This window comes from Somniosus microcephalus, chromosome 16, assembly GCF_052327205.1.
Source record: "Somniosus microcephalus isolate GS21.2 chromosome 16, FLI_Smic_1.0, whole genome shotgun sequence".
Taxonomy (NCBI): Eukaryota; Metazoa; Chordata; class Chondrichthyes; order Squaliformes; family Somniosidae; genus Somniosus; species Somniosus microcephalus.
Window position 1 is genome coordinate 102,542,042 of NC_141002.1, and position 24,663 is coordinate 102,566,704.

At 47.9% G+C, this 24,663-nt stretch overlaps 1 protein-coding gene across 1 annotated transcript in view; it reads left to right on the forward strand.

Moving 5' to 3' along the window:
• The window catches only part of nup37 (nucleoporin 37), a 41,283-nt gene extending 22,282 nt beyond the window's left edge, over positions 1-19,001 (forward strand). Inside the window, exons 4-8 of the mRNA XM_086009599.1 lie at positions 10,828-10,918; positions 12,006-12,187; positions 14,354-14,404; positions 17,402-17,495; positions 18,705-19,001. Coding sequence (XP_085865725.1) covers positions 10,828-10,918; positions 12,006-12,187; positions 14,354-14,404; positions 17,402-17,495; positions 18,705-18,818 — 532 coding nt within the window. The 3' untranslated portion in view covers positions 18,819-19,001. The remainder of the gene's footprint in view (positions 1-10,827; positions 10,919-12,005; positions 12,188-14,353; positions 14,405-17,401; positions 17,496-18,704) is intronic.
• The last annotated feature ends 5,662 nt before the right edge of the window (positions 19,002-24,663 follow it).

Sequence of the window (24,663 nt, forward strand, 5' to 3'; positions counted from 1 at the left end):
TCCTCTGGTGGGTGGGGGGAGTCCAGAACAAGGGGGCAGAACCTTAAAAATGAGAGCCAGGCCGTTCAGGGGTGATGTCAGGAAGTACTTCTTCACACAAAGGAAATCTGGAACTCGCTTCTTCCAAAAGATTGTGGAGGCTGGGGGTCAAATTGAAATTTTCAAGACTGAGATCTGTAGATTTTTGCTGGGTTGGGGTGTCGAGGGATATGGAGCAAAGGCGGGTAAATGGAGTTGAGGTACAGATCAGCCATGAATGGCGGAACAGACTCGAGGGGCCAAATGGCCTCCTCCTGTTCCTATGACCACCAGTCCAGTGATGCGCACTTTAATGTCCCCATTTATATATAGGAATGTGACTCCTTTTGCATAGAACTAATGCAAATTTAATTCAAAGTAGTATTTATGTTGCCTACCTGACATTTCATGGCAACCATGAGAGTTGCAAATGTCTTTTTAAATTGTTTTTTTTCATATTTTTAAATCTATTGGGGTCAATTTTCTGGCCGCCGTCAGGCAGCTTTTCATGCGGCCAGGGGCCGAAAATCGGCGAAAAAGTGGGTCGGACCCCCCCCCCCCCCCCCACCTGATTCCCCGCCCCGTCCGACTTTCGGACCGCCGTTTCCCCGCGACCCGCCTCAGTCCCACCGCCGCTGGCGGGACTGGTCGTCGGAGCACTAATCAGCAATTATATGCTCGTTGAGGCAGATTTTCCGGGGCAGTTGCAACTTTGGGGCTTTCCCCACCTGAAACACGCCTGCGGGGAACCCCGCTGCTGAGAGCTGGCGTGAAGCTTGCCGGCTTGCTTGCTGTCAGCTGCAGGTCAGGGAAAGCTGCGATTTAAAGGGACAGCACTTGTATGTTGAAGGACCTTGTTGCTGCAGGTTTGGGGCTACTTCTTCAAGGCTTAGGCACAGCTGTGGAAGGTTGGAGCCTCACACACTTCTCCAATGTGATCTCCTGGGAAGCCCCTCTCGCCACCCTCACTCAGCGCTTCCTCAGCGGAGGCATCTACGAGAAGCATGGGACGCCTTTTTTTCCTTCCCTTCTTGCCATTAGAGGATCTCCAGCAGCAGAGGCGGCAGCAGCAGAACCAGGAACAGCAGGATGAGCAACAGGAGCACCAGGCTGCTGCTCACTCACCTGAAGCTGCACAGGCCAGAAGGGGCCAGCGCTTGGAAGTGGCTTGAGGGCACCTTGCTGCGCTTTAGGGGGCCACGGGGACCCGTTTCTGCACTGGCAGTCCTACTCAGAAGGACTTCCATGAAGATCTGGTTTCTCTGTTCAACAGATGGCCAACGCTCCTCAAGCGATGTCATTCTCTTATGAGCACTCACCATGTTTTCCGTATGCTGGCGAGTTATCTCCTCCATGGAGGTTGCCAACCTTTCCATGGTGATGCGTTCATGCGCCAATGACTCCACAAAGGCTCTGCTCATGGTCGCTATGGACTCCTCCATTCGCTCCACACTCGCAGCGACCCTGGAGACAAAACCTGCCAGAGACTCCTGCATCTGTGCATGGAGATCCATCAACTCTTCTCTTGCGGATGGACCCAGAGGCAGAGGGTCGACATGCAGCACAGCTGAGCTGAGCTGGCAGAGTCCTGCGCCCTCCGACAAGGACTCTCCACTGCTGTCCCTGTCTCCAGAATCTGCTGAGGCTCACTTGTGAGCTGTGAAACACCAGGTGACAACACTACTCTATGTCCCAAAGGTCCCCCCGAGGTGTGAGTGTCTGAGCTGGTGCTGGGTGTGCTTACTTCTGCTGACGCTATGCCCTCAGAGGTTGGTGCTTCCTCTGAGGAGTCTGGCTGCACAGCCTCTTCCTCCTCCACAGTGAGGACGGGGGCTCTGGATGGTACTGTGGGGGAGTAAAGGAAGGAGTTAGAGATGTAATGCCAAGGTTCTTCTGGTGACTCCCAGCAAGTTGGCATCTGCTGACACCTGCATCCATGCAGCATTGGTCTCAGTGGGAGGCCTCTTCCTCCCTGACCTAGGGAAGAGGACCTCCCTGTGGGCCCTAACCCCATCCAATAATGCCTGCAGTGAAGCCTCGTCGAATTTGAAGGCAGCTCGGGGTCTGGCACTGGCCACAGCTGCTGCAGGCTCCCCTGCCATCCCGTATGGTTCGTTTGGAAGCCTTCAGAGGATGCAGTGCTTGCTATGGACCTTGAAAGCACCACGAATGATGACATCATACTGTGGGGATTTCTGACTCGAATTGGACAATTAGCAAGGCTTCCCACATGCTGGGAATTAATTGGCCACTTGAGGGAAAATTGCGTGGAGCTGGCTGACACTTTGTGTGTCAGAAACCCCACATTCGGGGAAACCCAACCATTTCCCACACAAGCCGAAAATCGGGGCCCTTATCTGTATGTATTCTCCCATTTGAAAATCCATACTTTATTTAAATCTGTGTTTTTAAAACCTGATTATCTTCAAGCTTTTTATTCCCATGGATAGGTACAGTCTAGGTCTCTTCATTCAAAATAGTTTGACTTATCTATTCATTCGCATTGAAAGCGTGCAACAAATAACTGCCCTTAACGAGGAGATGGTTCGGGTACAGTCGAGGTACATTCCCACGAGGGGGAAAGGTAGGGCAACTAAAGCCAGAGCACCCTGGATGATGAAAGAGATAGAGAGTAAGATGAAGCAGAAAAAGAGTGCGTATGACAGATGTCAGGTTGAGAATACAAGTGAGAACCAGGCTGAATATAGAAAGTTCAGAGGGGAAGTGAAAAAGAAAATAAGAGGGACAAAGAGAGAGTATGAGAATAGATTGGCAGCCAACATAAAAGGGAATCCAAAAGTCTTCTGTAGGCATAAAAATAATAAACAGGTAGTAAAAGGAAGGGTGGGGCTGATTAGGGACCAAAAAGGAGACCTCTGCATGGAGGCAGAGGGCATGGCTGAGATACTAAATGAGTACTTTGCATCTGTCTTCGCCAAGGAGGTAGTGGAGATACTGGATGAGATAAAAATTGATAAAGAGGAGGTACTAGAAAGGCTGGCTGTACTTAAAGTAGTAAAGTCACCAGGACCGGAGGGGATGCATCCTAGGATGCTGAGGGAGGTTAAGGAGGACATCACGGAGGTACTGGCCATAATCTTCCAATCCTCTTTAGATACGGGGGTGGTGCCAGAGGACTAGAGAATTGCAAATGTTACACCCTTGTTCAAAAAAGGGTGTAAAGATAAACCCAGCAACTACAGGTCAGTCAGTTTAACCTCGGTAGTGGGGAGGCTTTTAGAATGATAATTTTGTCCCGGGTTAACGGTCACTTGGACAAGTGTGGATTAATTAAGGAATGCTAGCACGGATTTGTTAACGGCAAATTGTATTTAACTAACTTGATTGAGTTTTCTGATGAGGTGACAGAGAGGGTTGATGAGGGTAATGCAGTTGACGTGGTGTACATGGACTTCCAAAAGGCATTTGATAAAGTGCCACATAATAAGCTTGCCAGTAAAGTTGAAGCCCATGGAATAAAAGGGACAGTGGCAGCATGGATATGAAATTGGTTAAGTGACAGGAAACAGAGAGTAGTGGTGAACGGTTGTTTTTCGGACTGGAGGAAGGTATACAGTGGTGTTCCCCAGGGGTCGGTACTAGGACCACTGCTTTTCTTGATATATATTAATGACTTGGACTTGGGTGTACGGGGCACAATTTCAAAATTTGCAGATGTCACAAAACTTGGAAGTATAGTGTACAGTGAGGAGGAGAGTGATAGACTTTAGGAAGACATGGACAGGCTGGTGGAATGGGCAGACACGTGGCAGATGAAATTTAACACACAAAAGTGTGACGTGATGCATTTTGGTAGAAAGGATGAGGAGAGGCAATATAAACTAAAGGGTACATTCCTAAAGGGGGTGCATGAACAGAGAGACCTGGGGGTATATGTGCACAAATCATTGAAGGTGGCAGGGCAGGTTGAGAAAGCGGTTAAAAAGGCTTACAGAATCCTGGGCTTCATAAATAGAGGTATAGAGTACAAAAGCAAGGAAGTTATGCTGAACCTTTATAAAACACTGGTTCGGCCTCAACTGGAGTATTGTGTCCAATTCTGGGCACCGCACTTTAGGAAGGATGTGAAGGCCTCAGAGAGGGTGCAGAAAAGATTTACGAGAGTGATTCCAGGGATAAAGGACTTCAGTTACATGGATAGACTGGAGAAGCTGGGGTTGTTCTCCTTAGAGCAGAGAAGGTTGAGAGGAGATTTGATAGAGGTGTTCAAAATCATGAGGGATCTAGACAATAGATAGAGACGAACTGTTCCCATTGGCAGAAGGGTCGAGAACCAGAGGACACAGATTTAAGGTGATTGGCAAAAGAACCAAAGGCGACATGAGGAAAAACTTTTTCGCAGTGAGTGGTTAGGACCTGGAATGCACTGCCTGAAAGGGTGGTGGAGGTAGACTCAATCACGGCTTGCAAAAGGGAGTTGGATAAGTACCTGAAGGAAATAAATTGCAGGGCTACGGGGAAAGGACGGGGGTGTGGGACTAGCTGAAGTGCTCCTGCAGAGAGCTGGCATGGGTTCGACGGGCCGAATGGCCTCCGTCTGTGCTGTAACCATTCTATGATTCTATTTGAATTACTTCATTTGAATCCATGGGATAATTTTGAAGTTCGGGATGTAAATCGATGCTTTGAGGTTGACGAGAGTACCCTGGAGAAACTGGGCCAATTATAAAACTTAAATCCTTGTTCCTATTCATTTGCAAGTTATCTCAAGTTGCCGATACTAACAGATCTTGGTGTTCTGATTTCGGAATTTATCCACCATTGAGGGAACAGTGCTGAGAATGGCACTTTTCAAACTTCCTCCCTTTCTCCCCTTTCCCCTTCCATTTTCCCCCTTTCCCCTCCCCTTCCCCCTCCCTTTCCCCCTTCCCCCTCCCTTTCCCCCTTCCCCCTCCCTTTCCCCCTTCCCCCTCCCTTTCCCCCTTCCCCCTCCCTTTCCCCCTTCCCCCTCCCTTTCCCCCTTCCCCCCTTCCCTTCCCCCTTTCCCCCTTCCCTTCCCCCTTTCCCCCTTCCCCCTTCCCTTTCCCCCTTCCCTTTCCCCCTTCCCTTTCCCCCTTCCCTTTCCCCCCTTCCCTTTCCCCCTTTCCCTTTCCCCCCTTCCCTTTCCCCCCTTCCCATTTCCCCCGTCCCCATTTCCACTTCTCCCCTTTTCCCCCCTCCCCCGTCCCCATTTCCACTTCTCCTCCCCTTTTCCCCCCTCCCCTTTTCCCCCCTTCCCCTTTCCCTTCTCTCGAATAACACTGGAGGTCTGTCAAACGCCAGACTAAAATCAAACCGTAAGAAGCCCTCTTGATTTTTTTTAAACAAAACATGGACCCATCTGTTCGGGTGGGTGTAAAGGATCCCATGGCACCATTTGAGGAAGAGTAGGGAGTTTCTCCCGATGTCCCGGCCAAGCTCCCTCACTTCAACCTCCGCCACCAAAGCCGATGTGACTGGCCACTCGTCTCATTGGCTGCGTGTGGGATCTTGCTGCCTGCGTGGTTGGCTGCTGCGCTTTTCAACACCATGGCAACTGGGCTTCCAAGAAGCCGTTCTCTGGATGCGAAGCAACGTGGGATCTCCTGAGGATGTGCTATGGCGGTGTATAAATCCGTCATCTTTCTTCCTCCTCTTCGTGGCAGCTGCCTTGAATATATTTAGCCTTTTTTTGACCTGTTTTTTTTTCCCTCTCGCTTTCTCTCTCTAGCCAGCATAGTTTGGCAGTAGTTCACAGTGGCTTTCAGTCTAATGTACTGACACCGACTTAACCCCCATCAGTAACCACCATCCAATCCTGAGGTAAAGCTTATTGTTTTTTTTTTGCTGGTTGCGAGAAATGATAATCCGTTGCTCCTCCGAAGATGTGCGAGTGGCTGAAGGGAGGTTATAGAGTTCATTGTGTGGGAGGCGCTGAATATTTGAAAACCGCTGGATTTGCCTGCGTTTTGTGAAATTCTGGTGGGTTTGCACTGTGATTGTGACTGATTATTCCCGCCAGTCTACAATCTTTGAAAGGAATCAGCAGATGGATGAATGCAGCAGTTTTGTTTTTTTTTGCTGCCTCTGCCCTCATATGCCAACAGCTGAAACCAATATTCCACTTACTTCGGAGAACTCCTCTCAATTCCAAGAAATGGGTGGATTGTTTTCCCCCCCCCACGCGTTCCACGTAATCCTCCTCCGCAATTGTATCCGACGGTGAAATCATGCAAAAATAAATGAGACCTGAGAATTTGTGTTGTGCAATTTTGGTGCATAACCACTCCGCTGCCTTTAGTTGTTCACAATAACCTTGTGGAAGGTTTAATGAAATGCATCTGCTGGTCCACTTGCTTTTCATTCTGCCGGCTGTGTGCAACTGTGCAGGAACAAGTCCCGGTGGGCAAGCTTACTTTCATCTACCCTGGACTTGTTCTGCCCCAGCCGTGGCTCTGTGGGCAGCGTGCTCTCGCCTCCGAGTCAGAAGGTCGTGGGTTCGACTCCCCACCCCAGAGACCTGAGCCCATAATCCAGGCTGACACTCCCAGTGCAGTGCTGAGGGAGTGCCGGACTGTCAGAGGTGCCGTCTTTCGGATGCCCTTTCGGGTGGATGTAAAAGATCCCACGGCACTTATTGGAAGAAGAGCAGGGGAGTTCTCCCCGGTGTCCTGGCCAACATTTATCTCCTCAATCAGCGTCACTAAAACAGATTATTTGGTCATTATCACATTGCTGTTTGTGGGATCTTTCTGTGCATTAAATTGTCTGCCGCGTTTCCTACATTACAACAGTGACTGCACTTCAATCAGTACTTCATTGGCTGTAATTCACTTTGCCACGTCCTGAGGTTGCGCTATAGAAATGCAAGTTCTTTCTTTCTAAATTCAGTTAAATAAATCTGGAATGAAAAGCTAGTACAGGAAACTTTCTGGTGTCCAGCACGGACGGGACCGACGTGGTGCCGGTTCATCAAAAATTCCGGATAACCGAACGCTATAGTAAAAGATACGGAGCTCCGTATAAAGCAACAAACCCTGAACAGCTTCAGAACAACGTCCACAAGTTGCAAGCGTCTCTGTAGCTTAGCAACAGCTGCAGCTACACCCTTGCACAGCAACAAATGGACTAATAAAAGTTACCTGAACCTACTCCTGAATTTTGCTGGTTAACCGACATTTCCGGTTATTTAGGGGCCGGTTAATCGAAAGTTTCCTGTATCAGTGACGGTGACCATGTAACTAACGGATTGTCGTAAAAACCCACCTGGTTCACTGATGTCCTTTAGGGAAGGAAATCTACCGTCCTCACCCGGTCTGGCCTATATGTGACTCCAGACCCACAGCAATGAGGCTGACTCTCGACTACCCTCTGACATGGCCCAGCAAGACACTCGGTTGTATCAAACCTCTAGGAAAGCCTTCACCGCATGGACTGCAGCGGTTCAAGAAGGCGGCTCACAACCACCTTCTCGAGGGCAATTAGGGATGGGCAATAAATGCTGACCTTGCCAGCGACGCCCACATCCCGTGAATGAATTAAATAAAACACATTTAAAAATTATTAACTCAGTTAACATTGTTAATGGTCACACTGGGCAATTCCAATATTCGCCTTTCATATTCTTAAACTTTAGGATTCTCGCAGACATCTAGTCCAGCCCCACCCCCTCCCAGGCTCCAGCTGGTTTCAGTCCTGCATCGTACAGGTGGAGTGTGCCATCCTACTCCCAATTCTTCCCGCAAACGTGCGACGGTGGAATTCTTCCCTTTGGCCTTGATGGTTGTACGTTTTCCTGTAGGCAGAGTTAGTCGTTGGGACTTTACAGAATGGGCGAAACTCACGCGTGCGTCATACAAGGGAACGAGCACAGTGGCCAAAGAATGCGATGTTGAATCAGGAAAGTCTGCCTCTGCTTTCCTCCTTCTCTTACCCTGACCACCCCCACTCCCCCAAGCAGACCATGAACAATATGTCTTACCATTGACTCTACCCGACCCAACTATTTATTTTACGGAACTTAACAAAGGATTAGCTGCTGTTTCTACTCATCTTCCTTTCTTGGTTACTATATTCTGTTTCTCTGACATGTGGGACCATAAGAACAAGACGTAGGCCATTCGGCCCATCAACTGTGCTCTCCATTTTGTTAGCCCCTAATCTTTTTAGTCTTAAATCCCTGTCTTTAATTCCAGTTGCCTGGCTTCCTACTTATCCTTTGATCCCCTCCCTTTCCAGCTAACTAGCAAGCTCCCTTATGACCTCCAAGTCCATTTAAGACTCTTGTCAAAAATGTTCCCTGTCAATTTATTTTGGTGCGCGGTCCCTTTAACGGGCTGCGCGGCCTATTCAAATTTTCACGCGGGCGCAGTTTCTTACATTGCAAAGCAGGTGAGCGGCCTGCGCTGGACCTCCGGACCGCTGCGCAGCTTAGCGGGAACGTTGCTTGTCGACCCTTTGTTGGAGGGTTGCAAGAAGGTTGAATGAAAACTGGAACTCTCTCCCGCACTACCCCTGCCCTAACATCTCCTTCCTTCCACTATTTAAAAAAGGGTGGTAGAGAGAAAACGGGGAATTACAGACCGGTAAGCCTAACATCGGTAGTGGGGAAAATGCTAGAGTCCATTATTATAAAAGATGTAATAGCAGAGCACTTGGAAAACAGTGACAGGATTGGACAAAGTCAACATGGATTTACAAAAGATATATCGTGCTTGACTAATCTGGAATTTTTTGAAGATGTAACTTGTAGAATAGATAAGGGCGAACCAGTGGATGTGGTGTAATTGGACTTTCAGAAGGCTTTTGATAAGGTCCCGCATAAGAGATTAGCATGTAAAGTTAAGGCACGTGGGATTGGGGGTAAGGTACTGACTTGGATAGAGAACTGGTTGGCAGACAGGAAGAAAAGAGTTGGAATAAACAGGTCTTTTTCCGAGTGGCAGGCAGTGACTAGTGGGGTACCGCAGGGATCGGTCCTAGGACCCCAGCTGTTCACAATATATATTAATGATCTAGATGAGGGAACTAGATGTAATATCTCCAAGTTTGCAGACGACACAAAACTGGGTGGGCGTGTGCTGTGAGGATGATGTCGAGAAACTCCAGGATGATTTGGACAGGTTGGGTGATTAGGCAGATGCATAGCAGATGCAGTATAATGTGGATAAATGCAAGGTTATCCACTTCGGTGGCATAAACAGGAAGACAGATTATTATCTGAATGGCAATAGATTGGGAAAAGGGAAAGTGCAACAAGACCTGGGTGTCCTTGTGCACCAGTCGCTGAAGGTAAGCATGCAGGTGCAGCAGGCGGTTAAGAAGGCAAATGGTATGTTGGCCTTCGTAACGAGAGGATTCGAGTACAGGAACAAGGATGTCTTGCTGCAGTTGTACAGGGCCTTGGTGAGACCACACCTTGAGTATTGTGTGCAGTTTTGGTCGCCTTATCTGAGGAAGGATGTTCTTGCCATGGAAGGAGTTCAGCGAAGATTCACCAGACTGATACCTGGGATGGCAGGTATGACATATGAGGAGAGATTGGGTTGATTAGGCTTATATTCGCTAGAGTTTAGAAGAATGAGAGGGGATCTCATTGAAACTTATAAAATTCTAACAGTACTAGACAGACTAGATGCAGGAAGGATGTTCCCGATGGCGGGGGAGTCCAGAACCAGGGGTCACAGTCTAAAGATAAGGGGTAAGCCATTTAGGACAGCGATGAGGAATTTCTTCACCCAGAGAGTGGTGAACCTGTGGAATTCTCTACCACAGAAGGCAGTAGAGGCCAATTCATTAAATATATTCAAGAAGGAGTTAGATATATTTCTTAAGGCTACTGGGATCAAGGGATATGGGGAGAAAGCAGGGTCAGGGTACTGAATTTGGATTAACAACAGAAAATGCTGGAAAAACTCAGCAGGCCAGGCAACATCCGTGGAGAGAAAATAGAGTCAACGTTTTGGGTCAAACTGAATTTGGATGATCAGCCATGATCTCATTAAATGGCGGAACAGGCTCGAGGGGCCGAATGGCCTACTCCTGCTCCTATCTTCTATGTTTCTGTGTTTCCCTTTAAAAACCTCCTCTTCACAGCCACGCCTTTGCCCCCTCCAGATCCCCCCCCCCCGGCCACTGGCATGGCATCTACCCACCGTGCACTGCTCTGTAAGATGCTCTGAGGTTCTTTCATACCTTTGAGTGTTAAAGAAATGTGGAATCCTTGTTGAAGACGAAATTTTATCTTGAGTCGTTTTAACCGATTGCACCAAAAACAGATTCGCTGCTCATTCGTCTCATTACTGTTTGCGGGATCTTGCTGTGCACAGAATGCTGCTACTTAAGTCACTTCGGACTAATTAACGGCACGCAAAATGCTCTGAAGCATTTCTGCGAGAAGAGGAAAGCACATGTCTTTCTATACGGCATCTAAAATAAATTGAGTAGCTATTATTTATAAATATGTGTACAGGAAACTTTTTTTTATCTGGGACCGACGTGGTGCTGGTTCATCAAAAATTCCGGATAACCGAAAGCTATAGTAAAAGATACGGAGAGCTGACAGCTCCGTATAAAGCAACAAACCCTGTTGCTTAGCAACAAGTGCAGAACAATGGCCACAAGCTCCAAGCGTCTCTGTAGCTTAGCAACAGCTGCAGCCACACCCATTGCACAGCAACAGATCGAGGAAGGCAAGTACAATATGAAGTAAAACTTACCTGAACCTACTCCTGAATTTTGCCGGTTAACCGAGATTTCCGGTTATTTTAGGTGCTGGTAAATCGAAAGTTTCCTGTATTGTAATCAAAAACGTTTTGAAATGTGTTGCAGTATCTGGGACCTTGATGGGAACCAAAAGGCGTCGTTTCTCCTTCACTCTCCAGGAATGAGCTTGTGCTGGCATCCTGAGGAGACGTTCAAGGTTAGCTTACAGTTTTCTTTCTAAATCGTACTTCTGCTTGTGGCCGTGACCTTGAATTATAAAGAGAAAGCACACATTGGGAATATTGGAGAACGATTGGGGTGGTGACTGAAGAGGTTTTGCAGAGGCGTAAACTTGAGCTCATCCAAAGCTCTTCCCGTGTCCTAACTCGCACCGAGTCCTGTTCACCCATCACCCCTGTGCTCGCTGACCTCCATTGGCACCCGGTTAAGCAACGTCTCGATTTCAAAATTCTCATCCTTGTTTCCAAATCCCTCCATGGCCTCGCCCCTCCCTATCTCTGTAATCTCCTCCAGCCCCACAACCCCCCCGAGATATCTGCGTTCCTCTAATTCTGCCCTCTTGAGCGTCCCTGATTATAATCACTCAACCATTGGCGGCCATGCCTTCTGTTGCCTGGGCCCTAAGCTCTGGAATTCCCTCCCTAAACCTCTCTGCCTCGCTACCTCTCTTTCTGCCTTTAAAATGCTCCGTAAAACCTACCTCTTTGACCAAGTCTGCCCCAATATCTCCTTATGTGGCTTGGTGTCAAATTTTGTTTGGTAACCGCTCCTGTGAAGCACCTTGGGACGTTTTACAACATTAAAGGCGCTATATAAATACAAGTTGTTGGTGTTGTGGAACACCAATACATTATGCATTGGAACAGTAATACAGAAACATTCAGTTCATGAGAGCATGTGCATTTCCAACTCCAATATAAGCAAGGCTCCTTAAATTATACCTCCAGGCAGTCACCTTGAAACTCTCCCTAATGGCCTCCGCCTTGCAGCCCTTCAGTCACCACCCTGAACCTTTCTCCCAGTGCTGCTCCACCACCCCCCGTGAAGCACTCTGGGATGTTCAAGCTCTTGTCTGCCGGACATTTGTTGTCTTCGGCCCCTCCCCGCCAATCAGATGTTACTGTGAGCGTTTGTTGAATTGATTTGAGCAACTAACCCCTCGTAGATTGACACAGCACGGAAGGAGACCATTCGGCCCCCCGTGTCGATGCCGACATTCTTCCAGAGCTGCTTTAGTTTGGTGATGCGCGACTCTCGGTGACCACCTGCTTTTGCCTTTGCAGCTGATGGTGGCGGAGAAGAATGGAATCATTCGGTTTTATGACCTGGTCACTCTGCAGGCCATCCTGTCCCTGGACTGTGGGCAGATGCCACTGATGTCTGCAGACTGGTGTTTGGGAAACACAATCAAGGTCGGTGCGGTCGCAGGCAACGATTGGCTAATCTGGGATGTCACTCGCTCCAGGTACACTGATCGTGGTTTTAGGAAGGCTTGGGGGGGGGGGGAGGGGGGCGGCAGTGGGAATTAATTGAAGAGCCCTCTGTCTCCAAAACTTGAATCTTTCACTGGCCAATTGAAGTTATACATTTACTGTGCAAAACAAAGGTGATTGTGAAAATCGAGGGAGTTAAATATCTGTCTGGGAATGGGATGAAATGTTATAGGGACGTGTGTGTATATATACATATATATATGTGTGTGTGTGTGTATATCTCGCAACTTCTCTGATATATAGAGAGATAATGTTAAACTTGTATGGAACCTTGGTTAGACCACACTTGGAGTACTGTGCACAGTTCTGGTCTCCATCGTACAAAAAGGATATAGAGACACTGGAATAAAAATACTTACATTTATATAGCCTCTTTCTCAACCTCAGGATGTCCCAAAGCATTTTACAGCCAATTAAGTACTTTTGAAGTGGAGTCACTGTTGTAATGTAGGAAACGCGGCAGCCAATTTGCTCACAGCAAGCTCCCACAAACAGCAATGTGAGAACGACCAGACAATCTGATTTAGTGATGTTGGTTGAGTGACAAATATTGGCCCCAGGACACCGAGGATAACTCCCCTGGTCTTTGAAGTAGTGGCCGTGGGATCTTTTACGTCTGCCTGTGTGAGCAGACGGGGCCTCGGTTTAACGACTCATCCGAAAGATGGCACCTCCGCCAGGGCAGCACTCCCTCAGCACTGCACTGGGAGTGTCGGCCTAGATTATTGTGCTCCATCTGACTCGGATGCGAGAGAGCTACTCACTGAGCCACAGCTGATAGCTTGATACCAGAACTGAGAGGATGTACCTAACAGGAAAGGCTGAACAGGCCGGGCCTCTTTTCTCTAGAATAGAGAAGGCTGAGGGGTGACCTGATGGAGGTCTTTAAATTAATGAAAGGGCTCGATAGGGTAGACGTAGAGAAGATGTTTCCACTTGTGGGAATGACCAGAACTCGGGGCCATCAATATCAGATAGTCACTAATAAATCCAATAGGGAATTCAGGAGAAACTTCTTTACCCAGAGAGTGTTGAGAATGTGGAACTCGCTCCCACAGGGAGTGGTTGAGACGAATAGTGTAGATGCATTTAAGGGGAAGCGGTGCGGTAGACTCTAAGGGAATAAATTTAACCCCCAACTTTGGGTGAAGTGGGAAGTTTAAAAAAAAAAATGTTAATGGAGGCGGGTTGGAGGGTGGGCGTCCAATCCACTCTCGGGAGTCAGGTCGGTCACTGGAATCTTTTAAAGAGGCTGCGAGCCTCCATTTTAACATTTTTAACTCATGTTGGCTCGGGAAACCTGGCAGGTAAAAGGAGGCGAGATGGGCTGAATCCATGAGGTAAGTGTATTTACAGAACTGCCTGTGGGCCAGGAGGAGCAGGAGTGTGTCCTCCAGGCCCAGCGAGCTAACCTCTGTAACCACCCCCCCCCCCCCTGCGATCTCCGACCCCTCCCACCCGGCGATCTGTCTGACCCCCCCACATACCTGCCGTCTGGCTCCTCGGCTCCTTTCCCACCCAACAGGCAGCCGGTCTGTCAATCGGGATGGCTGTTGGCCGGGAAACGTACTCTCATTGAAACTTATAAAATTCTAACAGGACTAGACAGACTAGATGCAGGAAGGATGTTCCCGATGGCGGGGGAGTCCAGAACCAGGGGTCTAAGGATAAGGGGTAAGCCATTTAGGACTGAGATGAGGAGGAATTTCTTCACCCAGAGAGTGGTGAACCTGTGGAATTCTCTACCACAGAAGACAGTTGAGGCCAATTCATTAAATATATTAAAGAAGGAGTTAGATATATTTATTACGGCTATGTGGATCAAGGGATATGGGGAGAAGGCAGGGACAGGGTACTGAATTTGGATGATCAGCCATGATCTCATTAAATGGCGGAGCAGGCTCGAGGGGCCGAATGGCCTACTCCTGCTCCTATCTTCTATGTTTCTATGTACTGAAAAAATTTAGGAGACGTCGGACCAGGGATCCTGTCATAATGGATTTCCCATCCAGAAATCCGCCCCCGCCCCCTGCACTCTCTTCGCGGTCCTGAGTAAATACTGGGGCCTTCGTGACCACCTGTGTGTGCATTTGTGTGTATTTTATGCTGCTGATTATTATTCTGTTTCTGTCTTGCAGTTACCCTCAAGAAAAGAGACCGTCGCACTTGGATGGAGCTCGACAATTCCGGTAACTCGGAATTTACTCACTGCTGTGGTCCCGTTCTTTTCAATAGAGAGAATCTCCCCTCGCAGTGATACCTACAGTGGCTTCATCATTAAGCTATTCTGTGCACTATTTGAGGAGGGAGAAAAAAGAATGGCCACAGATGCAATGATGGAGTAACGCACAGTCAGAATGTTTTATGCAATTTGTTTTTGGTTCTTTTTATTCCCATTGGGAAAAATGGTGAGATTCCAGCTATAAAACTGCACCAATGGATCCTGCAAGAGGAGATAGGATTTGGGGGAAAATGGTCACTTTTTAGTTCGAGAGATGGCATGGGGCTGAAAATCTTGTTGGTTAAAGTGGAGTAATGCCCGTCCCTCTCTTTCCCCTCCATCCGCATCCAAGTTTCTTTTCACTCAAACTTCCGTCGTAAGTTTAATAACGAGTTGTTGTGATCTGGAATGCGCTGCCTGAAAGGGCGGTGGAAGCAAATTCAACAATAGCTTTCAAAAGGGAATTGGATCAGTACTTGAAGGAGAAAACAATAGCAGATGAAGAGCGGGGGAGTGGGACTGACCAGATTGCTCTCTGAAAGGGCCGGCACAGACTCGAGGGGCCGAATGGCCGCCTGTGCTGTACTATTCTATGATTCTATATCATAAGAACATAAGAATTAGGAGCAAGAGTCGGCCATTTGGCCCCTCGAGCCTGCTCCGCCATTCAATAAGATCATGGCTGATCTTCAACCTCATCTCCACTTTCCCGCACGATCCCCATATCCCTCGATTCGCCATGAGTCCAAAAATCTATCGATCTCAGCCTTGAATATACTCAACGACTCGGCCTCCACAGCCCTCTGGGGTAGAGAATTCCAAAGATTCACCACCCTCTGAGTGAAGAAATTCCTCCTGATCTTAGTCTTAAATGGCCGACCCCTTATTCTGAGACTGTGACCCCTGGTTCTAGACCCTCCAGCCAGGGGGAAACAACCTCTCAGCATCTACCCTGTCAATCCCCCTCAGAATCTTATATGTTTCAATGAGATCACCTCTCATTCTTCTAAACTCCAGAGAATTTAGGCCCATTCTACACAATCTCTCATCATAGGACAGCCCCCTATAAGTGTTGAGGGTTATTATGCTTGGAAATAAATTGCCATCGATTCGTCGTCGCTGGGTCAAAATCTTGGAACTCCCTCCCAAACAGCACTGTGGGAGCACCTTCACCACACGGACTGCAGCGGTTCAAGAAGGCGGCTCACCACCACCTTCTCGAGGGCAATTAGGGATGGCCAATAAATGCTGGCCTTGCCAGCGACGCCCACATCCCAAAAAATGATACTTTGCACAGGATGTTCATCCTTTATATATGGACCCCAGCTATTCACAATATATATTAATGATCTAGACAAGGGAACTAGATATAATATCTCCAAGTTTGCAAACGACATAAAGCTGGGTGGGCGTGTGTGCTGTGAGGAGGATGCCGAGAGACTCCGGGATGATTTGGACAGGTTGGGTGATTGGGCAGAAGCATGGCAGATGCAGTATAATGTGGATAAATGTGAGGTTGTCCACTTTGGTGGCAAAAACAGGAAGGCAGATTATTATCTGAATGGCAATAGATTGGGAGAAGGGGAAGTGCAACGAGACCTGGGTGTCCCTGTGTACCAGTCGCTAAAGGTAAGCATGCAGGTGCAGCAGGCGGTTAAGAAGGCAAATGGTATGTTGGCCTTCGTAGCGAGAGGGTTCGAGTACAGGAACAAGGATGTCTTGCTGCAGTTGTACAGGGCCTTGGTGAGACCACACCTTGAGTATTGTGTGCAGTTTTGGTCGCCTTATCTGAGGAAGGATGTTCTTGCCATGGAAGGAGTTCAGCGAAGATTCACCAGACTGATAACCTGGGATGGCAGGAATGACGTATGAGGAGAGATTGGGACGATTGGGCTTGTACTCGCTGGAGTTTAGAAGAATGAGAGGGGATCTCATTGAAACTTATAAAATTCTGACAGGACTATACAGACTAGATGCAGGAAGGATGTTCCCGATGGTCGGGGAGTCCAGAACCAGGGGTCACAGTCTAAGGATAAGGGGTAAGCCATTTAGGACAGAAATTAGGAGGAATTTCTTCACCCAGAGAGTGGTGAACCTGTGGAATTCTCTACCACAGAAGGCAGTAGAGGCCAATTCATTAAATATATTCAAGAAGGAGTTGGATATATTTCTTAAGGCTAAAGGGATCAAGCGGTATGGGGAGAAAGCAGGGACAGGGTACTGAAATTGGATGATCAGCCATGATCGCATTGAATGGCGGAGCAGGCTCGAGGGGCTGAATGGCCTACTCCTGCCCCTATCTTCTATGTTTCTATGGGAGTGAGCAAACTACCTCTCAGTTGAGTTCAATTTGCACTTTATGTCCTAGTTGCTAATTTGTCTTGTTTAGGTTTTTTGGGCCTGGTTGTTTGCAACGAGTTGACCTTGCTGCAATTCTCTGATAAATCCCTAAATCACAACACCGAGGTCTGTTAATATCATCAGGAGCTGCAGATATCTGTAAACTAATGGGAACTTTGCTTTATACTTTATACGTGGTCCGTGAAGATAATAAAACATTGGGCACTCCGAGACAATGTTCCCTTTAATTTTTTTTTGGGTGCGTGGCCCCCTATAAGGGACTGTGCAGCCCGCTCAAAATACCGCGCATGCACGGTTATTCCTATTTAAAAGCCGGTGAGCCGGTTGCGCGGGAGCTGCAGAGCGCTGGGCGGCCGCGGGGCTTCAAGGGAACATTGCTCCCAGAATCACAGAATGATGCAGCACAGGAGGGGGCCATTCGGCCCATTGTGCCTGTGCCGGCTTTATCGCCTTCTATCAGCGATTCTTCAGACTGGCTAAGCATTGAAAGCTTCGATTTTGAACAGCATATTTTCAACTATCCACTTGTTGCAATTAAAATTGGAAGCTTGCTTGCAAAATGGTTCGTTAAATGTTTGCAATTCTTCTCCTTTTGGTTGTCCAGATGGTCAAAAGCCAACGAGAATCTTTTTGCAACGACTGGCTACCCGGGCAAGGTGGACTCCCAATTACTCGTCCATCACTTGGGTCATCCCCAGGTAAGGGAACAAAATATATACTGGCCATGTTTCCCAGTAATTAGTAATCAATACGAAAAAACTTGCATTTATATAGCACCTTTTAGGACCTCGGGACGTCTCAAAGCGCTTTACAACCAATGGTGTACCTTTTTGAAGTGCAGTCACTGTTGTAATGTGGGAAATGCGGCAGCCAACTTGCGCACAGCAAGCTCCCACAAACAGCAATGTGATAATGACCAGATGTTGGTTGAGGGATAAATATTGGCCAGGACACCGGGGATAACTCTCCTGCTCTTCTTTGAAATAGTGCCATGGAATCTTTTAACAGAGAGGGCAGACGGGGCCTCGGTTTAACGTCGCATTTGAAAGTCGGCACCTCCGACAGTGCAGCACTCCCTCAGCACTGCACCGGAGTGTCAGCCTGGATTTTTGTGCTGAAGTCTCTGGAGTGGGACTCGAACCCACAACCTTCTGACTCCGAGGCGAGGGTGCTGCCTACTGAGCCACAGCTGAGGGAGAGAGGGGAGGAAGTGTATTGGAAAAGTAGGGAGGGTGGGGTGGGGGAGAGGGGGTGGCAGAGGCGAGTGTGCTACCCGCTGAGCATTGATTTTTCTCCCATCTGATAACATTTTTATCAGATTTCTCATCGCTGTTGTAAATACTTTCAGAATCCTGCTTTTCCTCCCCTGATGCATGCGCACATCTACACACATGCCCACACCACACACACACCGCCCACACACACAGACACACACACTCACCCCACACACACACACACCACCCACACACACACACACACACACACACCGCCCACACACACACACTCAGTCACTCACTCGCATACACACTCGCACACGCACGCACACACACTCACTCACTCGCACTCACTCACTCACTCACACGCACACACACACACACACTCACACAAGCACGTTTTATATACATACACACCCTTCAGGACGTCCCAAAGCATTTCCTAGGCAATGAGTTAATTATTTTTGAAGTGTAGTCACTGTTGTAATGTAGACAAACGCGGCAGCCAGTTTGCGCACAGCAAGGTCCTGTAAATATTAAATGGGATAAATGTTGTAAATTGAGAGATAACTGTTGGCCCGGACTCGAGGCGATCACCTCTGCTCCTCCTGTCCTGAATCCTGAAAAGTAGCAGTGGGGACAGACTGACTGCTGCACCGGCGTAAAAAAAATCACATTCTTTACTTGTTGCAGGCGATTATGCTGGGTTCTGCACCCGTGGCTTCAGGGCTGAGCTGGCATCGGACACTCCCGTTATGTGCGATTGGCGGTGATCAGAAGGTTTTATTTTGGATGACCGAGATGTAGAGGAAATTCCCGTGGCTCTGCAACCGGACTGTAAAATATTTTAATGTTGGGCTCGGCGTTAAATTCTGTGGAATGTGTTGATGTGAATGCTGACTAGGTCCGCGGCTCTAAAACACCGGATTCCACTTCACCTGGAAGTGACCTGAAGCCTGAAATTAAAGATTTCTCCATTGTACTTGTAAATTTTGACTCTCATTTGCTTACAACAACAACTTGTAATAATATAGCGCCTTTAATGTAAAATGTCCCAAGGCGCTACACAGGGGCGTTACCGAACAAAATTTGACACCGAGCCACAGAAGGAGATATTAGGACAGGTGAAAGAGGTAGGTTTTGCGTAGAATTTACAGCACAGACACAGGCCATTTGACCCAACTGGTCCGTGCTGGCGTTGATGCTCCCCACGAGCCTCCTCCCACCCTTTTTCATCTAACTCCGTCAATGTATCCTTCTATTCCTTTCTCCCTTATGTACTTCTCTAGCTTCCCCTTAAATGCATCTACGCTATTCACCTCAACCACTCCCTGTGGTAGCGAGTTCCTCATTCTCACCACTCTCTGGGTAAAGAAGTTGCCTGGATGAGTGCAGCTCCAGCAACACTCAAGAAGCTCGACCTCATCCAGGACAAAGCAGCCCGCTTGATTGGCACCCCACCTTAAACATTCACTCCCTCCAGCACCGGCGCACCGTGTCTGCAGTGTGTACCATCTACAAGATGCACTGCAGCAACTCGCCAAGGTTTCTTTGACAGCACCTCCCAAACCCGCGACCTCTTCCACCTAGAAGGACAAGGGCAGCAGGCCCACGGGAACACCACCCCCTCCAAGTCACACACCATCCTGACTTAGAAGTATATCGGCTGATCCTTCAAAGTCGTTGGGTCAAAATCCTGGAACACCCTCCCGAACAGCACTGTGGGAGCACCTTCACCACACGGACTGCAGCGGTTCAAGAAGACGGCTCACCACCCCCTTCTCAAGGGCAATTAGGGATGGGCAATAAATGCTGGCCTTGCCAGTGACACCCGCATCCCATAAACGAATAAAAAATAAGTTTCTCCTGAATTCCCTATAGGATTTATTAGTGACTATCTTATATTGATGAACCCTAGTTTTGGACCATCCCTCTCCCTCCCCCACCACAAGTGGAAACATCTCTACGTTTACCTTATCAAACCCCTTTTAAAGATTTCTATCAGGTCACCCCTTCTCACCTTAAAGGAGGAGAGAGAGAGAGAGAGGCGGTGAGGTTTAGGAGGGAATTCCAGAGCTGTGTCCCTAATGGCCATAGGACCCATCGTAGGAGGGGGCAGGGAAGTTATGTCAAGTACGTCTAATGATGCAACCCGGGTAGCCATGGTTTTCGGGGGGGCCTGCTTGTGTTGTAGAGTCGGGGAGGAATTTCCGAGATAGTATTTTTCCGACCTCTCAGGCGAAAGCAATACTGGCGATTGGGGAGGGTGGTGCGTGAGGTTACACCAACCCAACGGATAGGGGACACCATGGCGGGAGCACCATTCTCACAAGGACAAGGCAACAAGACAAGAAGGCGGCCCCACTACCACCACCTCGAGGCAAGTAGGGGCGAGAAAGAAAAGAATTGACATCCCAGCATCACGCCTCCATTATAAGGCCATCAAGGTCTCTTCGCATCAAGTGCAACTGGATACTTCTGAGCCAATTAGCATCCAGCATTGAAATAAATGAAGAATGTAAAACAGACAGCTGCAGGTGAGAAGATAGCAATGGGCCGAATGGCCTCCTGTGAAAGAAATAACTTGCATTTCTATAACGCCTTTCATATCCCCAGGACATCCCAAAGCGCTTTCAAAGTGTAGTCACTGTTGTAATGTAGGAAACGTGTTCACCGATTTGTGCACAGCAAGCTCCCACAAATAGCAATGTGATAATGACCAGATAATTTTTTTTTAGTGATGTTGATTGAGGGATAAATATTGGCCCAGGACACTGGGGAGAAGTCCCCCGCTCTTATTCAAAATAGAGCCCGTGGGACCTTTCACATCCACTTGAAAAGGGGAACAGGGCCTCTGTTTACCATCTCGTATGAAAGACGGCACCTCAGACAGTGCAGCACTCCCTTGGTACTGGCACTGGGAGTGTCGGCCTAGATTTTGTGCTCAAGTCTCTGGAGTGGGACTTGAACCCACAACCTTCTGACTCAGAGGCTGGAGTGCTGCCCACTGAGTCACAGCCGACACTGACCAGCCATGATTTACGCTACTGATACCAGTCATGAATCTGATTATGTTGCGAATTTGTAATGTCCTCCTTGGTTGGTTATCTAGTCAATGTAAACCACCAGATGGGGATTCATCCAATGAAGACTTGAAGCCTTGCATTTCTATAGCACCTTTCACGACCTCAGGATGTCCCACAGCGCTTTACAGCCAATGAAGTACTATTTGAAGTGTAGTCACTGTTGTAATGTAGGAAACATGGCAGCCAATTTGCACACAGCAAGCTCCCACAAACAGCAATGTGATAATGACCAGAATTTTTTTTTTTAGTAATGTTGATTGAGGGATAAATATTGGCCCCAGGTCACTGGGAAGAACTCCCCTGTTCTTCTTCGAAATAGTGGCCATGGGATCTTTTACGTCCACCTGAGAGGGCAGACAGGGCTTCGGTTTAACGTCTCATCTGAAAGACAGCACCTCCGACAGTGCAGCACTCCCTCAGTACTGCACTGTGAGTGTCAGACCTAGATTTTTGTGCTCAAGTTTCTGGAGTAGGATGGAAGCCACAACCTACTGACTCAGAAGGTGAGAGTGCCACCCACTGAGCCACAGCTGACACAATGAGGAATCGATTTGGTATACTGGACCTGTGAGCTTGAGTTAAGTATGAATTTATCTGGCGTCTGCTCATGTCTTCAGACTGGGTCGAGTGAAATGTTTAGCACAAGTTGTTATGAGATGATCATTAGAAGCTTGGTACATTGAATTCCAGATAGACATGTACATGTATCCCTTCAGGAATTGCCCAACAAGCATCCCTAGTAGTTAACAGTGATTATAACAGAAATTGGAGAATTCAACGCGAAATTACCCACAAAGTCGGATTTGTGTTGTTGGATCTTTTCTGGTTCCAAACATGGTTATGGAAATAATGTCAGACTATATCCCTACAAGCGCTATCAGCTGCTCTGTTTCTGAGCTCACTCGAGTCCAATTAGATTAGCAAAGTCCTGGGGATTGCATAGATTCAGTGGGATGATGGTTAAGTATATTTAGGTCAGATTGTTCATTTTTCCATATGCAGTCTGATGTGATCCAACCACAACATCTTGCAGCCAGAGTTGTGCGATTGTCTACACTAAAGATAGCACTCGCTGTACTTGTAACTGGAGTGCATTCCCTTTCATTTTAACTATTAAATGGTAAGAAAAGACTAAACACTGCTAACAAATTACAGCTCAGTTATAATTAAGAAATAAATATTTTTACAATTCTGTACCTACCGACATCAGTGTTCAATTGCAACAGTTTAGAATGAATATTAAATGTTATGTGCTGTCAATAATATTTGCTTATTCAAGACATTGAAATTATAAAGACTTTATATGGAATATATTGTCTCTGAGATTTTCCTCACGGGTCCTGATCGGCAGCCTCAGCTGCGACAGAAGAAGAAAGACTTGCATTTCTATAGCGCCTTTCACGAACATTGGACATCTCAACACGTTTTACAGCCAATGAAGTACTATTTTGAAGTGTAGTCACTGTTGTAATGTGGGAAACGCGGCAGCCAATTTGCGCACAGCAAGCTCCCACAAACAGCAATGTGATAATGACCAGATAATCTGGTTTTGTTGCGTTGGTTGAGGGGTGAATATTGGCCCCAGGACACCAGGGAGAATTTCCCTGGCTCTTCGAAATAATGCCATGGGATCTTTTACATCCACCTGAGAGAGCGGACGGACGGGGCCTCGGTTTAATGTCTCATCCGAAAGATGGCACTTCTGACAGTGCAGCACTCCCCTCAGCACTGCACGGGAATGTCAGCCAAGCTTTATGTGCTCAAGTCCCTGGAGTGGGACGTGAACCCACAACCTTCTGACTCAGAGGCGAGTGTGATACCCACTGAGCCACGGCTGACAGAAGATTGAGGGGGACGAGCCCTGCGTAGATACATAAGCGGAGTTGCCGCTGATCTGCCGGCAATGTTACGGTGACCAATCAGAAGAACTCCTGAAGAAATTCCGTCAGGTTTTAATTCACTAGCTCCCTTAGAAAGGATATATTGGCCATGGAAGGAGCAGATTCACCAGAGTGTTAACAGGGCTCCAAGGGTTAGATTGTGAGGAGAGATTACACAAACTAGGCTTGTATTCCCTGGAATATAGAAGGTTTAAGAGGTGATTTGATTGAGGTTTTTAGGATTTTGGAAGGAGTTGATAGGGTGGATGGAGAGAAACTTTTTCCGCTGGTGGGGGGAGTCCAGGACAAGGGGACAGAACCTTAAAATCAGAGCCAGGCCATTCAGGAGAGAAGTTAGGAAACACTTCTTCACACAAAGGGTGGTAGAAGTGTGGAACTCTCTCCCACAAAGAGCAGTCGATGCTGGGGCTCAATTAATAATTTGAAATCTGAGAGCGATAGATTTTTGCTAGCCAAGATTTTCAGGAATGTGGAGCCAAGGCGGGTGGATGGAGTTAAGATACAGATCAGCCACGATCTCATTGAATGGTGGAACAGCGTCGAGGGGCTGAATGGCCTCCTCCTGTTCTTATGTTCCCTTAGTCTCCTGTGTTATCTGCAACTAGCTTGAAAGGGCTTGCAATTCTGATTTTCATGGCAAATCTATTTATTTTTATTGAACACTCTGGGGTAGAGTTTCCGCTGAAAGGTTGCGCGGTTTCTGCGCAATTCGCCCGAAATTGGCCAAACCAGCTTAATAGATCGTGGAATTTTAAGCGCAAATTACGTCGAGTGTAAATTGAGAGTTTGCACCATCTTTAACGCTGGTTGTAAAACATCGCGCTGGAAGCCCACCCCGCCCACACAGATGGCCATGCCCCCAGATCGAAATAATCACGATGGCGAGTTTCCGCCAATTGCGTACATTTGCAGCCCTTTGAGAAGGCTCTTCAAATTAAGCTGTTTTTTTTTATTCATTGATGGGATGTGGGCGTCGCTGGCTAGGCCTGCATTTAGTGCCCATCCTTAATTGCCCTTGAGAAGATGGTGGTGAGCCGCCGCCTTGAACCGCTGCAGTCCATATGGTGTAGGTACACCCACAATGCTGTTAGGAAGGGAGTTCCAGGATTTTGGCCCAGCGACAGTGAAGGAACGGTGATACAGGCCCAAGTCAGGATGGTGTGTGGCTTGGAGGGGAACTTGTAGGTGGCGATGTTCCCATGCGTCTGCTGCCCTTGTCCTTCTAAGTGGTAGAGGTCGCGGGTTTGGAAGGTGCTGTTGAAGGAGCTTTGGCGAGTTGCTCAGTGCATCTTGTAGATGGTACACACTGCAGCCACAGTGCGCCGGTGGTGGAGGGAGTGAATGTTGAAGGTGGTGAATGGGGTGCCAATCAAGCGGGCTGCTTTATCCTGAATGGTGTCGAGCTTCTTGAGTGTTGTTGGAGCTGCACTCATCCAGGCAAGTGGAGAGTATTCCATCACACTCCTGACTTCTGCCTTGTAGATGGCGGAAAGGCTTTGGGGAGTGAGGAGGTGAGACACTCGCTGCAGAATTCCCAGCCTCTGGCCTGCTCTTGCAGCCACAGTATTTATATGGCTGGTCCAGTTCAGTTTCTGATCAATGGTAACCCCCAGGATGTTGATAGTGGGGGATTCAGTGATGGTAATGCCATTGAATGTCATGGGG